The sequence below is a fragment of the Oryzias latipes genome, chromosome 1 (genome assembly GCF_053564925.1).
Source record: "Oryzias latipes strain Hd-rR chromosome 1, Olatipes_Hd-rR_3.1".
NCBI lineage: Eukaryota > Metazoa > Chordata > Actinopteri > Beloniformes > Adrianichthyidae > Oryzias > Oryzias latipes.
The window spans coordinates 18101648-18118171 of NC_136237.1; the positions used below are offsets into that span (position 1 = coordinate 18101648).

The 16524-nt window shown below is 41.9% G+C and overlaps 1 protein-coding gene across 2 annotated transcripts in view; it reads left to right on the plus strand.

The window, feature by feature from the left end:
* The window catches only part of LOC101154758 (protein ELFN1), a 152246-nt gene extending 145522 nt beyond the window's left edge, over window positions 1-6724 (plus strand). For both annotated transcript variants that reach the window (XM_011477880.4, XM_004066082.5), the window contains one exon: window positions 2337-6724. In XM_011477880.4, coding sequence (XP_011476182.1) covers window positions 2337-4389 — 2053 coding nt within the window. In that variant the 3' untranslated portion in view covers window positions 4390-6724. The remainder of the gene's footprint in view (window positions 1-2336) is intronic.
* Window positions 6725-16524: the final 9800 nt, after the last annotated feature.

Below are 16524 nucleotides of genomic sequence, written 5' to 3' on the forward strand. Positions count from 1 at the left end.
AGGGACAGAGTTATGTAAAATGATTCTGTTTTGATTTCATGAGCTCAACAACATAAAAATCAGCATGTAAAACCCAAGCTATGTTCACACCACCCTCACACCAACGTGCTTCCAAGTGGCCACTCCCAATGAAAAGTCTATGTACACACATATAAATGCATATTAAGGTTTTCCACGTTTAAAGCTCGGGTTACTACAGACAATTTGAAGACCATATTTGGCTCTACGTACAAAACGTGTGGCCATTAAACACGCATTGGAATTTAAGCTAGATTGAATTTTGACCAATCAGGGATTCCAATTTGATAGTGGTATACGGAGGGTGTCCCTTTTAATTCACAGAAGTACCAACCATTTTAAAATTCATCTTGGGGGATAACTGCAGTTGTATACACCATGCCTTATAAATATATTGGAATAGAGCTGTGAATGAAAAAGCCTGGAGCAAGATTTACCGGATTTGCACCGTGTTGACATTTCTCAGCAAGCCTCTTCCAACTGTAGGTGACGGCCATGCACTAGTGAACAGTGGGAAAAAAAAGAAGCCCTCTCCCCACTTGTCTAGAGATCACCATGTGTTTGTAGCTTCAAGAAACACTAAAGAGGAAAATTCATGTTGCAACAACGCGATGTCCAGAGTGTGCACCATGTGATCGAATGAACATTGTACTGGGCAGGCTGCGCTGTGGTTAAGTGGTAAGCACTCTGGTGTCACAGCCTGCTTCAAACTTTAGCAGGGTTCTTTCTGTGTGTAGTTTGCATGTTCTCTCATGCATGCGTGGGTTTTCTCCAGGCACCAAAAACATGTTTAACAGAATAATTGGGATTCTAAATTGTACCTCAGCTGTGATTGTGAGTGTGTGTCTGTCAGTGTGTTGTCCTGCAACAGTCTGGCAAGCTGTCCAGGTCACTCACATCCCTCGCTTTTGCCCAACAGTAGCTGAGTAGGCTCCTGCGATGGGACTGAGGTATGGGAAATAGATGGCTGGATGGTTGGACTGTTCTGGGCTCCTAATCAGCACTCTGGGGGATTGAGCCAAACTTCTGTCAGTCTGGTTAAGTCAGTAAAGAAAATCCTGGGTAAAACCTGCCAAATCACCATGTAAAAGACTTCACTATGATAACCCTCTAACTGGGATCAGCCAAAAGAAAAGGGGTTAGTTGAATTGCATTTAGATGGGTTTTCTGTTTTCCTTCCAGGTAGCCACATAAAGATTTACTGAATCAATTGAATGTCAAGAAGAAGTTTTTAAGCCGGCAACTAGGCCTAAATGATAATGATAACAATAAAAAACTTTATAAATATGAGAGAAAAAAAGATTTTTGCAAATTTTAACCCCAGACTCCCCTTTTTATTTTTTTCAAGTTAACAGAATACTTTGTGAACAAAAGAGAATAGAATACAACTTTATTGACTCCAAAATGGGAAATGATCTTGTCTAGTTTCTATGAGGCATTGTGTTTGTTTATTTGAGTGAAAGAACAAGTTTGCAGTTGCAAATGTAACCGGATCACTTCTGCGCTGTGTTTTAGGAAGTCAAAAGATGTCGGGACAGAGCAGCACCCTTGGAGACCACCTCCGTTTATTGCAAATCTGACAATTTTCCAAAAAGAAAATAGAAATCACGGTGTTAGCATCCTGTATTAGCTCCTCTCCCGCTGGACACTAAAACAAAAAGGAGAGAGGGGAAGCAAGCCCCAACCTTATAAGGAGAAAACAAGCGAAGAAGAACACGTTAAGGAGGGGCTGCAAAACACAACACAGAATACAGGGGGGAAAGAAACTTAGGGACAGCCAATATTTTGTATAATTAAAATGAACAGATCACTTCCTGTTACACTAAAACTAGAAAGAGCCTCCTGTAAAGCTGATATGTGGAGTCTAATTTGTGTAATCTATTGTTGTTGGACAGTTCTTGTTCACAAAAAGAAAGATCAAGTCAAATTTCATACCCAGCATCAATGTAGGTCCATGTTAGGGTTAATGTGATTTTTAACAACCTGGTTTTGGAGAACCTGCTACACCTTTGAAAAGCTTTTTCAGTGAGACACTCAATCTTTCAATGACTGTAGCGCACATAAATCTCCTTCTCGGGTTTTTATCTGTGCAAATAACTGTCTGTCATTGTTGGAGGAAACCTTTTATTGAAATGAAACCAGCGTTGGTTGTTGCGCTTTGAGGCTTTTTGAAAGTAAAAGTGATAAATGTCAGGATTCTGAGTGAATCAAGTATTAAAAAAGAGCAAATTCTGTTAAATTCAATCTGTTCAGCTGTCAAAATGTCTGAAAGGGGAACTTCAGTTGGAATAATCACGTTTCTCCTGTTCCTCCCTTAGGATCCAGATGTTGGATGGAAGCTTGTTCTCTGGACTCTCTAAGCTGACCACCTGTGAACTTTACACAAACCCTTTCAACTGCTCCTGTGAGCTGCTGGCGTTCCTGCGCTGGCTCGCAGCCTTCCCCAACAGGACCACTGAGAGGATGGTGTGCGACTCCCCTCCTGGATTCTCTGGCTACAACCTGCTGAGCCAAAATCCTCGCATGCCTACTCAGCGGAACGCTCTGCACGTGCTCAGTCTGGTGTGCACGGATGATGGCAGCAGCGTGACACCCTTCTACATCCTTGACTCCACGACCATGTCACCTGACTGCGGATTGGACGACTGTGCCTCTGGGATTCCTCCTGAAGATGTGACAAACCCGAGCCCCACCTCCTCTGACCCCAAGCTGAGAATGAGGGTTAAATATGTGCAGCACTCGAGTGCCGTGATTACCGTTGAGATTCCTCATCCTTACAAGAAAATGTACATCCTGATGCTTTATAACAACAGCTTCTTCACGGACATCCAGAATCTGAAAAAACAAATAGAAGACGTAGAGCTGAAAGATTTGAAACCCAACACCAACTACACATACTGTGTGGCTTCTATAAGAAACTCTCTACGGTTCAACCACACTTGTTTGATCGTCTCAACTGGACGCAGAGAGGGAGCTGAGCACCTTCCCAACCAGTTTTCGGCCACCCACTACATCATGACCATTGTAGGCTGTCTGTTTGGCATGCTGCTCTTCCTCGGCCTTATTGTCCATGGCCTGAGAAAGAGGAAGAAGATGGAGGAGAAAGAGAAGAAAATGAGCAGGATCCAGCGGACTCTGAAAGAGCTCAAGTATGGTGGAGAAGGGGATATAGAGGGGGGGAGCGGAGAATGCGTTTCCCAGAACCTTGCTGGAGGGGACAGCATGTCCAGAATGCCCTACCTGCCTCAGGGTGCAGAAATAGATCCCTACAAGCTGCAGGAGGTGAAAGAAACACCGGGACACAAGTCTGCTAAGCTGAACTACATGGATGTCAGAAGCCCAGGCATCGAAAGGGAGATATCCCCCCAGGAGAACCCCCAGGGCTCAGTGGCAGAGATCTCTACAATCGCTAAAGAAGTGGACAAAGTTAACCAGATCATCAACAACTGCATCGATGCTCTGAAGTCTGAGTCCACCTCCTTTCAGCAGGGAATCAAATCCCCCTCCTCTTCAGGTGGGGGTGCCGTTTCAACTGCAGAGCCACAATTGGTGCTTCTGTCCGAGCAAGGAGAAAGGGGAGAACGTGGTGGGGAGTTCCTCTCCCCTGTGTATAAGGGAGGAAGAGGCGGGAAAGATGAGAGGGGGAGGAGTTACCATCACTCACTGCAGAGGCACCACAGCATAGAAGCTCCGCCAACGTCTAAGAGACCAAGCACCTCCTCTTCTCCGGGCTCTGCAAGGAGCCCTCGCTCCTTCCGCTCAGAGGGGGGTTACCACTCGTCAGAGTCCCGGTATATTGAGAGAGCCTCACCTGGAGAAAGAGGAGAAAGAGGGGAAAGAGGAGGTGGAGACTGCATCCGTACAATTACCCCGGCCGCGGTTATCCTGAGAGCTGAAGCACAGAGAATCCGCCAGTATAACGAGCACCGGCACTCCTATCCCGGCTCCCAGCAGCACTTCCAGGAGCTCCAGCATCACCCCCAGATCCTGCAGGAACTCCACCACCAGTCAGGAGCCCGCAAGCCGTCCATGCTGGACCCCCTCACCCTCAGCAGGCAGGCTAAGCAGCGTGAGTTGGCCTACTCCCAGCTCTCACCACATTACCCACTCTCTCCCGAGTACCACAACCTCAGCTACTGCTCCAGCACTGAGGAAGACGAGGAGGAGGAAGGGCTCCTCTGTACCCCGACCCTGGGACTCTGGGAGAGGTTCAAATCTCACCGGAAGAGGCACCGACAATCCTCCATGGAGGACGAAGGATATGTGGCAGCCGGACACGCGCTGAGGCGAAAGGTTCAGTTTGCCAAGGATGAAGACCTTCATGACATACTGGACTACTGGAAGGGCGTGTCTGCCCAGCAGAAGGCCTGATGCCACACAGGGAGAAGACAAACAACACGGAAGGAAACACACAATCACACCACACTGATCAATCCTCACACACACGGACCTTTTTGCCGCAAAGACATGTAAATACTGACACACAAACACACTTTACAGAAAGCCTTTTCCTCCCAGAATGTGGATGAGGACCAAACTTAGATTATCTTGAACAACACTTATAGTTCCTTTTTGTAATATAATATGAAATATAGCTCAGACCTATGTAGCTATTTGTACTAAGTTTTAAACGAAAACCAGACAAATTTAGGAGAAAACTGTAAACGTTGTCAGGGAAACTCGTCCTGAAGCTCGGTGATGTTTTCTATCTACCCTGAGCTCTTCAAACGTGGGTCATGAGGTGGGGCCAGCGAGGAAGACAAAGAGGAAGAGGGTCAGGTTCTGGTTGGATCGCGTCCTGCGATTCAGCTGAGCAGCAGATTTTGAAGAACCTAATGTGAATTGGGAGATAGAAACCATCAGGAGGACAGATTTCGGATGGCTCCCCAGACAACAGCATTATTTAACTGTGCTGAGAAGAGTAGGTAGTTCTCACCAGAGAGTGAGTATTATGTGCCAAATCAACCAAGGGGATAGTAGAGCCCTACTGTGTACCAACTTTTCCTCACCATTGTTTTTATAAACCAATTTCGAAAAGAAAAAAAGAACAAACAACGATAATATATTGTTATTTATATTCATTATTCTCATTACTGGTCTTCTTCTTATTATTCCTCCTCATTAATATTTTGTTGTTTCGATGCGGCATGGCTCTGTTGTGTAATTTTTTTGACCGTTTCGATGAACGGAGAAAAATTGTAACATTTAAAGTGACTTTGGGTTCCTCTTGCTTCACTAGGAGGAGAGCGCTCCTCCGTTGAGCCAAAACCAGCCGGCCCTTCTCCTCATTCTGATCCACTCTGTACAGATGGGAGAGAAGTTCTATATTTGCAACAGAGGCGACTGTTTTCTTTGTACAACCATTTGAAACCTGACTTCTCAAAAGAGTTACACACTGACATCATTCTTTTATTTTATTTTTTGGAAAATGACACTTCTGAACTTCTACTGAATGTCTTCAATTCCCACAGGGAAAGCATAACTGCACTGTTTGAAATCAAAAAAGCAACTTTTGGGAAAAAAGTGAACTTTTTTTTTTGGCTTCTTATCTAACACATGTAGCTCTGTAGTATTTTTTTGTTGTCCTCTTTTTTCTTTTTGGACTCCTCTAGTTCCACCCTGCCAGCCTGAAATCACATTTGAATTGATTTAAACTCTCACTGCAGGCAGACCGCCACTTGTTTGCATCCGTTCACACCATTTTGCCAAACAGCGATTTGCACAACGTGATCCACCATCACAGGCTGTCCAATCATATCTAAGACCAAAATACTGTGGATATTTAAATTGACACTTCCAGCCTCCAAACAGGACCCAAGTGTAGACCCACCAGAACCCATCAAAGTGTCCACAGCGGCACGAGTGTGTGTGCAGACACTCACGGAGCCACAAACAGATGAATGTATTCTTTGATAAGTTAGCTCCGCTTTGCAGCTGTGGTTTATTTAATTTTTTTTTTGTCTTTTGACACCCAGCAGATGGCCACTTGTGATTCAAACCCACAGATGAGTAAAAGGACTACTGGCTCTCTAGAAGATGATTTATGAGCAGAGTGATGTTTGCTTGTCAGGAAGACCAAAACTGTCCCCCAACCATCTGTCGGAGGAATGCCCTGGGGATTTTAGAGAAGAAGTGCAATGATAAAAATGTGATTAGTTTCACTTTTGAGGTGAAAAACTACTATGTGTACGATATCTTAAATGTATGTAGGATTTAAATACTGGAGGTGTAAAGATCAGATCATCTGCTCATGTAGAGAAGAATATTCTCCACAGAACTGTGCAACAAGTTTGGTGAGAACTTTAGCAAACCAGGGGTGGAAACAGAATTTTAGCTGGTTTTGTGTTTAACAGGACTACTATTGAAAGTGACTGTACAATACTTAAACAAAGACAGATGCTGATCATGTCTACTTTGCTTTGTGATTTGAAATAGAGGTAAAAAAAAAAGGGTGAATGGAAACTGTAAAAAAAAAAATTTTTCTGGCTTATGATTCATTTTTATTTTATTGTTCTTTTTCTTTTTTTTGCTATAAACTAATCTATAAAGTTCTAGTCATTATTCTGCCTAAAGTCACAATCGTGGGTTGGTAATACATTTTTTTGTGGTATTAAAAATATTATTTTAGATGGTTTGCTTTTTTTCACGTCTGTTGTGGCAGCAAACAACCCAGATCAAATCAAAAAAGAGTAAAAAAAATGAAAAACTGTGGTGATATATGCTCCAGATTGTGGCTTTAACTTTACAACAGCCTTAACACCTTCTCTTTTCTTAGATGTTTCTAACTTTGAAATTGATTTAAAAGTTCAAAAGAGTAACAATTCTGAGTTCACATTTTAACAACTGCATTTTTATAACCTGCTTGATTTCAATGCCTCACTTGAGCATATTTTAAATCATATTAATGTAGCGATGTATTAACCTACTGTTTTGCTTTTTTCCTTTCTGTTCATGAGAAGTACTATATTGAGGTTTTCTTGTGTCAGAGAGAAGCAGAGCACATCTGGAAGCTGGTGGAGAGGACGAGCCGACTCTGACCACAGTCTTCGTTGCCGCTCTTTAAACACGGATTCAGCAAAACGGAGTTTTTGAAACCACAATGCCTAACAAGTGGAATAAAACGGAGGTCCTACTGACACAAGGCAGAGGTGACAATGGAGTACGCCAACTCAAAGGAAGACTGTGCTGCATTCTTCTAGTGAATGACTCAGGAGAGAGAAAGCAAAGGGGGCTTGCGAGTGAATGCTCCGCCATAGCATCCCTCAAAGGCTTTCTTTATTTTCTTGTTGAAAATTGAAATGAGCACAATAAAAAAAAACAGCCTTCCTTACAATGTCTCCATTCCTGGAGAAAACGCTTTTTTTTCTGAGCGAATCCGAGACTTTTCTTTTCACGTTTCAAAGATGTGTCTTGGATTCTCCTGAGTAAATGTTTACAGCGCAGCTTTTCCAGATCGTAGGAAGTATATAAGTCTTGAATAGCCATAGATAGATCTGGTGCCATCTTTTGAGGCTGTAAGATTTCTGTTTCCATTGAAATACAATAGAGGGGAACTAAATGTTGTGTGTGTGCTTCAGTGTTGGCAGGAAAGAGAACAAAGACAAGTGAGAAATCCATTCTGCTAACTTCAGCAGGACGTTTTTGGTTCATAATGGGGAACATAATACAAGGGTATGCTGTAAAATGGGAAATTTATGATGGACAAGGGAGCTCACAATAATGTGAATTATTACAGCAAATGGACAACACATCTGCAAATAATTAGACTGAACTTTTAGACTTTAATTAGACTTAAAGACACATTTTTTTGTGTTTTTAACATGTTCTTGTGGTATTTTTCTGATGATGGCATACATATATAAAGTAAATTCAGCTCAAAATGGGATTTCTGAGTTTTTCTTTGTCCAAGTCATTTTGAATTAGGGGAATACAAAAAAAATGCAATGGAATCAAACGTTAGGTTGGGGTGTGAGCGGCTATAAGCTAGCAGGAGACTATGGGTGATGGGAAGTGGGGTGGGCTTGCTCTGCACCAATAGTCCCGCCCACAACTCAGAGATGAGTTTCTAATGAACTACTGCTGCTTTGCAGAAACTGTGTTCTAGAAAACAAGACAGGCTTTTTGATTTTGACTATAAATTGCATAATACTAAGTAACCCTTGTGCTATCCTAGGCACTTTAACGCTGCGAGTTGGGTCATCTAGACCCACTAGACAGTGCGCTCAACCTTTTTTCTTCAATGATATGTGATCTTCACTGGTGTCCATGGATTACATTAAATCTGTCCACCTTTATCATGGTAGGGAGAACACGTCAATGTAAGGGTGGGGTCATCTAAGATAGCACAAGGGTTAAAAGAATGGGAATGCTTTGATAAAATATCAAAAGATAATCGGAGTGGGGCTTTAATAAAATAAAAGGAAGTCACATGATAAAAAAGTGAGTCCACTTGCATAGTGCATCATTATATATGGTCCCCCTGAAACTCAAATCACTTACAGTACTCTTTTTGTTGTTTCTGCATTTGCTGAAATGTGGCTGCATGTTATGATAATTGCAGCCCCTTTGTCAACATGAACGGGTTTGCAGCCTTTATTTCTTCTGCAGAGCGGGTAATGCTGAGAATATGCAGCACATCCATTGTCATACTAATGAAATCATTTTTTTAATCTGCAGATGTTTTGTAGCCATTTTCTTTTTGTATAAAAATAAATTAGCTCATTTTGTTCATGTTGAATCCTTCAGATCAGAGTTTCAGTCCCAATTTGGCTGACAGTAAAAAACTGACTGTTGTTTTTGGCTTTTTGAGTTTTTTTATAAGTAAAACACAGAAATAATACCCTTTTTCAGAGTGAGACAATGTTATTTGGATGGACATTGTTATCGTCCAAAATGTCATTTATTTCAAGAGAACCTGGCTGCAGACAAGAACATGGCGCCCGGACATCATTAGCTGGGATTAGAGGTCCAGAACCGGAAGTTCATGCCCCCCCCCCATGATTCGATTGATTGGTCGATTGATTGCACTGGTGACCCTTACACTTATGTTTTTGTTTTGTTTTAAGCTTTAAACCTTTAACACAACAGAGGTCTCTGTCAAAACCTATTATGCCCTTTGACATATCGTAACTGCTTACGCAATCAACGTGAATCAGATGATTCACAGAGAAAAGCGGCTTTTCCCCGATATGCAACACATTACTAAGATAGAGTGTTGCATACCAGCGCCAAGCCGCTTTTCTCCATGACAGAATACGCTGATTGATCATGTTAAGGGTTAAAAATTTACGGTGTAAACAGGTTAAGAGTTATTCAAATCTGAGCACCTTTGCAAATATCATATTTGAAAAGAATAAAGCAGTTTTTGCCCCTATTTTACACTCATTTTGCACACTAAATCGTTTATCCGCATCAAATAGTTTGAATGAAAGGTGCTGTATATCTGAAATCTTGGAGAATTTCTGCTCCCGGCTGATGATGTCTGGGGGCCAGACATCCTGTCTGTAGCCAGGTCCTCCTCAGTTATTTGGGGTCCCGGTCTGGTTTTTAAATTGGATCTTAAATGGACTTTAATATTTTACATTTTAAAGACCCACTCAGATCATCTTTGAGTTGTTTAAACATTTTCCCAGTGCCCTTTTAACTATGATTTTTTTTTTAAATGGTAAACGGCAGATACTTATATAGCGCTTTTCTAGCTTCCTTGAAGGCTCAAAGCGCTTTACAGTCACACACACATTCACACACTGGAGGCGGCTTCGCTGCCGAACATAGGTGCCAACCTTCCGCCGGAGGCAAGGTGGGGTTCAGTGTCTTGCCCAAGGACACTTCGACACAAGGGCGGGAATCAAACCTGTAATCTTCCAATCAGGGGTTGACCTGATTGGAAGATTACAGTGGCGGCTGTGTGTTGTTTTTTAGGACTATGACCAGGGATGGGCAACTCCAGGCCTGCATGTTTTCCAGCATCCCCTGCTCTGGTATGTTCTAATTGGCTGGACACACCTGAACCAGGTAATTAAAAATTTGCCATACTAGCTTACAGCCCCCCACAGCCCCAAGCTAACATTTGTGGTGCAAAAAGAATGGTGAGCGATGTCAGAGCTAACCAGCCGTACAGTTTTGAGCCAGATGTCTCAGACGAGGAAAACAAAGACGGACGTGAATCTATTTGTCTACAAGTGGCTGCATCAGAATGGAAATAAAGAAACACTCAGAAATTCTATTTTAAGCAATTTTTTTATTTATATATGTCCACTATCATGAGAAAAATACTGCAAGAACTTGTTAAAATCACCAAGAACATGATTTTCATCAAAGTGGGTCTTAAAAAAGTTCTTCCATGAATCCATAAATGACCTAACAGAAAATCCATTCTTCTTCTGAACTACTGAAAAATTTAACACAAACTATAAAATTCTACAGTAAAGCAAACACACAAAGAGTTCAAAAGAGAGCATTAAATATTAACAACATATTTTTAGCTAGCAAGTAAGTAGTTTCCTGTTTTAAGATTACTCAGTTGTACTCACTAAAAAAATGTTTTTTCCCAAAGCCAATAGATAAAAACACTGATATTTCCATAAACTGGCCCACTTATAACAAGAACTAAATGATAGAAAGATATCTTGCTTGAACCTATGAATTATCGACCCATAAAATGATGTAACTGAGGTGACTTTTAGGGTGAGTGGTAGGACCCCAAAGGAGAGTCTGAAGCAGAGGGCAGGTTTAAAGGTTTATTCCTCAGGAACAAAACTAAATCCGGCAGGAAGCTGAATCACGGACAAAACTGGACAGATACTGAGAGCTACTGAAAAGTAATAATCCGGCAGGGAGCAGTGACAGGCTCAGGCCTGTAACCCTTGTGCTATCCTAGGCACTTTAACATTGGGAGTTGGGTCATCTAGACCCACTAGACAGTGTTCTGAGCCTTTTTTCTTCAATGATTTGTGATCTTCACTGGTGTCCATGGATTACATGAAATCTTTCCACCTTTGTCATGGTAGGGAGAACACGTCAATGTGAGGGTAGGGTCATTTAAGATAGCACAAGGGTTAAAGACAGTGATGAGATGAGGATCGGGTGTGCCGTGTAGAGAGGCACCAGGGAAAAGGTAAGCCACGCCCCCCTGATCACACTGATCAGAACCCTGACTGCACGTCAGTTGCCTCATCTCTCTCTGACCACTGGAAGCTTGAAGAACAAAACAAAAAAAAAAAACACATTCCTTATTTTGTTTATTTACAGATAGAGCTCCTCATGTAACTTACTTTTTAACCTTTACAATACATTTTGGGCAAAAATGTGTCTGCCAGGAGATCTACTTAACTCACGGTTTATAACATCTATTAATCGCACAAAGAGCTAAAGCTAATCTTGTCTTTTTTTTAAGACTCGTAACGAAAGACAAAAGAAAGACTAACAGCTTTGCATCAACCGCCGAGCACCAGAACAGTCTCAACACAACAGTTACATAAATGGCTGACCTGAGGTTGTAAAATAAATAATAAAAATCGCTGTGATGAAAGCTGTCAGCGTTGATCGCTGTGCATTTATATGGAGCTTTGCTTACGATAAGTGATTAGTAAATATCCAAACAGAGTGGAGTTCAGTGCTAAAGATTGGATTTTTGGCAGACCTCAGACAGAATGGTGCAAACACTGGTCAGGAGGAGCCCATCGCAGCACTTATCTGTGTTCTGCTGGTTAAGAGCACGCCTGTCATATCCAAGGACGTCACTTCAAAGTAACAAGACCAGTTGGCCTGAGGACTTGCCATTCAGAGCACAAAGCCTAGATTGTGTTTGATATGGCAGCTTTAAGTGTAACGAGAACAAGTTCTGAAGTCAACAGTCTTCTGTTTTCATTTCTTTAGAATTCTTAAGGTGGAATGACCTTAAAGGAGTTTGGCATTGAGGCCAGAAGGGAGGCTAAACAGCTGGGATCCAGAAACACAACACGACTTATTCAAAAGGTGGTTTCTTTATTCCCGGTGAAAGAATAAATATCATATTTGTTTGTTTGTTAATATTCCATGACAGCTGTTTACAGTGGTGTTCTTTTGAATGTGCAGCATTAAAAAGACTTCCTTTTGCTCTGAGTTGAAGGAAACACCTCCACAACGCAGTCCCAGTTACAAAATGAGAAGTTCTCTATTGGATTTTCTTGTTTTAAAAAGGTCTCACATGCAGGCAAAATAACCTCAACTTTCAAGAAGCAAATGTTCTGTTTTCACACAATAAATGACTGAAAGTTCATTTTACTTATTAAGTGATTTCATGAAAAGAAGATTTTTGGATGATTCACTGACCCAGTATTTCATCAAAAACCAATAAACCAAAAGTAGAAAAAGAAAAAGGTTTTGCTCCCCGTCCTCTTGTCTTATGCCTTAGTTAAGCCATCTATCCATTTCCTTCACCTGCTATATCCCTTTCGGGGTAATAGGGGTTGCTGGAGCCTGTCCCAGCTATTGTTGGGTGAAAGCGGGGTACACCCTGGACAGCTCACCAGTCTTGGATACTTAAAGGCCCTATACCCTGCTATTCTTAAGCATTTTATAGTAAACAATATCCATGTTTATGATAACATATTACCTTTGGCACACTGAAGAATTGTATTAGTAAATATTAGTTATTTTCCTGAGTTCTTTTCAAACTTGAAAGTAAGACGACTCTATGTCTGAGGCTCCACCTTTCGCTCCGTGTGGGTGGCGGCCATTTCATGACGTCAACTTAGAGCCGCATGTCTGCATCTTGCCCACAAAAAAACAAAAACAAAATCTGAACTTTTGCAAAGATGGATGTGCATTTGTGCATATAAAAAGAAGGAGTTTTTGCTGATCAGCGCAAGCTCTGCAGAGAAAGTGAGTGTGTGTGTGTGTGTGTTAACCTGGGGCGCTGCTGGCAGCTCAGACTCTCCGTGGATGGGGCGGTTCCTCACTTGTCTACATCAGCTCGCTGGAACCCGCTTGCTTTCGTGGGTTGGGAGAGGTTGGTGCTTAGAGTGGATCAAAATACCACTTTGCGGTTTCGTTTCATGAGGAATGAAATTATAATACACTTAAAAAGGGTGGCAGTGGCTCAGGCGGTTGATAAGGTCGTCCAATGATCGATGGGTCGGCGGTTCAATCCCCGCTCCCACCAGCCAACTGACGTTGTGTCCTTGAGCAAGACACTTCCCCCTCTTTGCCTCCAGTGTGGCACCACTGGTGCATGAATGTCCCGGTGATGGTCAGAGGGGCTGTAGGCGCGTACTGGCAGCTGTGGCTACAACAGTAGATGACCATCACCAAGTATGAATGAGGAGTGAATGAATAATGGACACAATGTAAGCGCTTTGAGCGACTTGAAAAGCACAGATAAATCCAATCCAATATTATTATTATTAAAAGCTAAACAAAAATTAGATTTTGCTGCATTGTATAGGCCCTTTAATGATGCAGGTTTTAGGGTTGTCAAAGTTAAAGTTCATATACGTTTTTTAATCATTGTTTATTTAATACGTTCAGGTTTTAAGCTGCTTTGCTGCATTTGAATCCTCCAACAGCAGCTCATACCCGACGATGTGAGTTTTATTTTACTCTAATGTACCATCACAGCAGACGACACACGAAATGACTCCAAAAACTGATGGAGCCATCATTCTAGTCCAATGTTTGTAAATACTTTGGATTATTTAGATGTGGAAAAATCCCAGTGGGTTAAACTTTATGAAACTAAAATGTGAATGGATTTTTCATTAATTCCTGTTTACCCTTTTGTTTGTACACATATTTATTTTACACTTGACTGTCTTGCAAGAAATACACGGAATCTGGAAAACGTCTGAGTCACCCTTGTTGAAAGTCTGGCTAAAGGTGTCCAGGATCAATTTTACGTCAATGAATCTGATCGAATCTGGTTGTTCAAAGTGAACCATAATCGAGAGTAAATGGAATCGATAACCACAAATATCACATCATTGTTCAAATGAATTGTTACACCCCTAATGTGCAGTAAGGATCATGCAGTCCTGATCTGTAACCTTTTTTTGTTTTGTTTTTTTGTTCTGTCAATAATAAAATAAAATTTTCACTATTGTAAACATTTTTAGGTGTTTATTATTGTCATTAACATCAGAAGAGATACTCTTGTAAGTGTTGTAAAATTCAGAAGTACATGAATTTTGCCCAGATGGGGACTGATCGGGTGGTGACAGTGCATCTGCCGCTACACTGACTGTGGTTTGGACCAGAGTCAGGGCTTACTCCCTTAAAATTGCTTTTAAATTGTGAAGAATTTCACAGTTACAATAGAAATGGAATTGTAAAAGAAAAAGAAGAAAACTGGCAGATGCAAGTAGTGTCAGGATGCTAACGCTTTTTGCAGTAGAATATTTTTCCACTCACATGCCTCTTTAGCTTTCATTCTTTTTTATTTATTTATTTTTTTTTACTTTTAATCTTCCTAGTACCTGCTGGAATGTCCTGTGCTTAAACTATATATTTTTTTCTTTTAAAGCATTTTACACAAATACATGATTTAAAATTCACAGCAAAATGTCGTTCTGAGGCAAACGGGTCAGAATAGCATTGGTGGATGTTTACTGGGTCATATTTTCGTTCATTTGTTGACCAAAAGGCTACATAAAACACTCTTAAAATGTTATAGTCCTTAATGGAAAAGGGTTTACAGTGGACCTAAATAAATACCGTAAACAGATCCATTTCCCAAATGCTTATTCGTGCAACAAAATATTTTTTGGAAAAACTTGCTTCCTATTGCAGCACAGTTGAGCCTATATCTGGGAAAAGACCCAGACCGTGTAACTAGCGTAGACCAGAGGCTTGTAGCTGAAGGTGAAATCCCCTTTTTTTCGTTTAATGAGAGCACTGTAATTGTTGTTTGAAGGCACAGAACTGAAGTGCGTGACTGAAAATTGCATCTTTGGTGCACCAAAGAGGTTCCGCTTTTATCATCTTTAAAACTGCTGCGGTGCTACTGCCTTAAGGGGGGTGAATGTGTGAAGAGAACATGTCCTAACTGGGGCTTTTGATTTCCTCTCCATCTCCCATCTGTCGCTTGTGATTTTAACCCAAGGCAAGTGAGTTTGGTATGTCACCATGGTTACATCATCTGTCTCCCCGTCCTCGTTTTCTGCACACTCAAACTCACAAAGAGAAGTGCTTTGTGTGGGGCACGCACAGTTTTGGATGGAGGATCTTATTTAAGTCAAACTTTTTTTTGTGCGTCTGCTTCTAAACTGAAATATCAAGAAAGCTGCTGCGAAGAAGTGGATGCTTATTAAAGAGCACTACCATGTGGCGAAGTGATACACTTTGGTTGTGTAACCAGTGGGGACCAGTTGAAAAGGGCAGCTGCACAACTACAGGTATTACTGCCGCTCACAGTGACGGGAACCCACTCTAAATCCAGCTCTGAGGCGCTGGGCTGGAGGGCTGCCCTTTCCAGATGTGGTCTTATCAAAGCAGACTGGCGCCGAGCACACAAGGAGCCTCCAGCTCTTCCTGGCGTCTGGCTTGGAACACAAGACGTTGTCAGACGCGCTGTTGCAGTGACCGAAATATCTGCCTCTTCATGTCTGTTTCCACTGTCACTCTATAGTTGCGTAAGATCCTCAAGAAACAAACAGAGGCCCTCCCCAGGCACAAACAGTAACCCTCCTTTCTCCTCCATGTGGCATTTACAGTGAAGCCTCCGGCAGGCGGGGAAGTTGGCAGACTTACGAGGACAGAAACAGAAAGGAAAAGATGGATTTCAGAAAACAGGGTAACAGAAGATGAAAGAAAGGACACTTCTTTGCTCATTTTCAGAGCTCTGACTTCTCTCAGTCCCCCATGGGGGCTTCTTAGTGAAATCCTCAAAAAAGAAAAAAGGAGAATTGGACTCGCTGGGTCTCTCAGACATCCCAATTGAATGTAGGCCGGCCCATTGAGGGAGGAGGCTGAATGGAGCATGATGATAAAACAAATAATGAGAGATAATCTCACTGGTGTATTAATATCTATTAAAATCAACCATCTAAAGGGAGAACGTCTTAGAGCAACATGCACTGATATACACACATGAGGCGCGCAGCATTAATAATGCACAGTCCAAGTTAGGGAATGCTGCAGAAAGGTCGAGGCTGGCTGAGAGGCAAACAACAGGACTCATGAGTTATTAGGTCAGCAGTTACACTCGACTTCCTCTGTGTGGAGGAATGAATCCAAGCTGCTGCTGTGTACATACCAGTATCCTTTAAAATGGTGTAATGGTGGTTAAGCTGAATTTATGGTGAGATCTGGGGAGTATTGACTCATAAAAACAAGAGATACTGAGTCAGCCAGGAGTAAAATGACCCTCATTGAGCCACATGTAGCGTGGAACCAGCGGACTGCTACATCACAACAGTGTACCTCTTTGCACTATCAACCTCACTTTCTGTCCAATTGCTGTCCACGCGACTATTTTAGCAATGACGTTGCTGAGTTATGATTGCCCAAACAGGGTCAAATGGGGAGTTG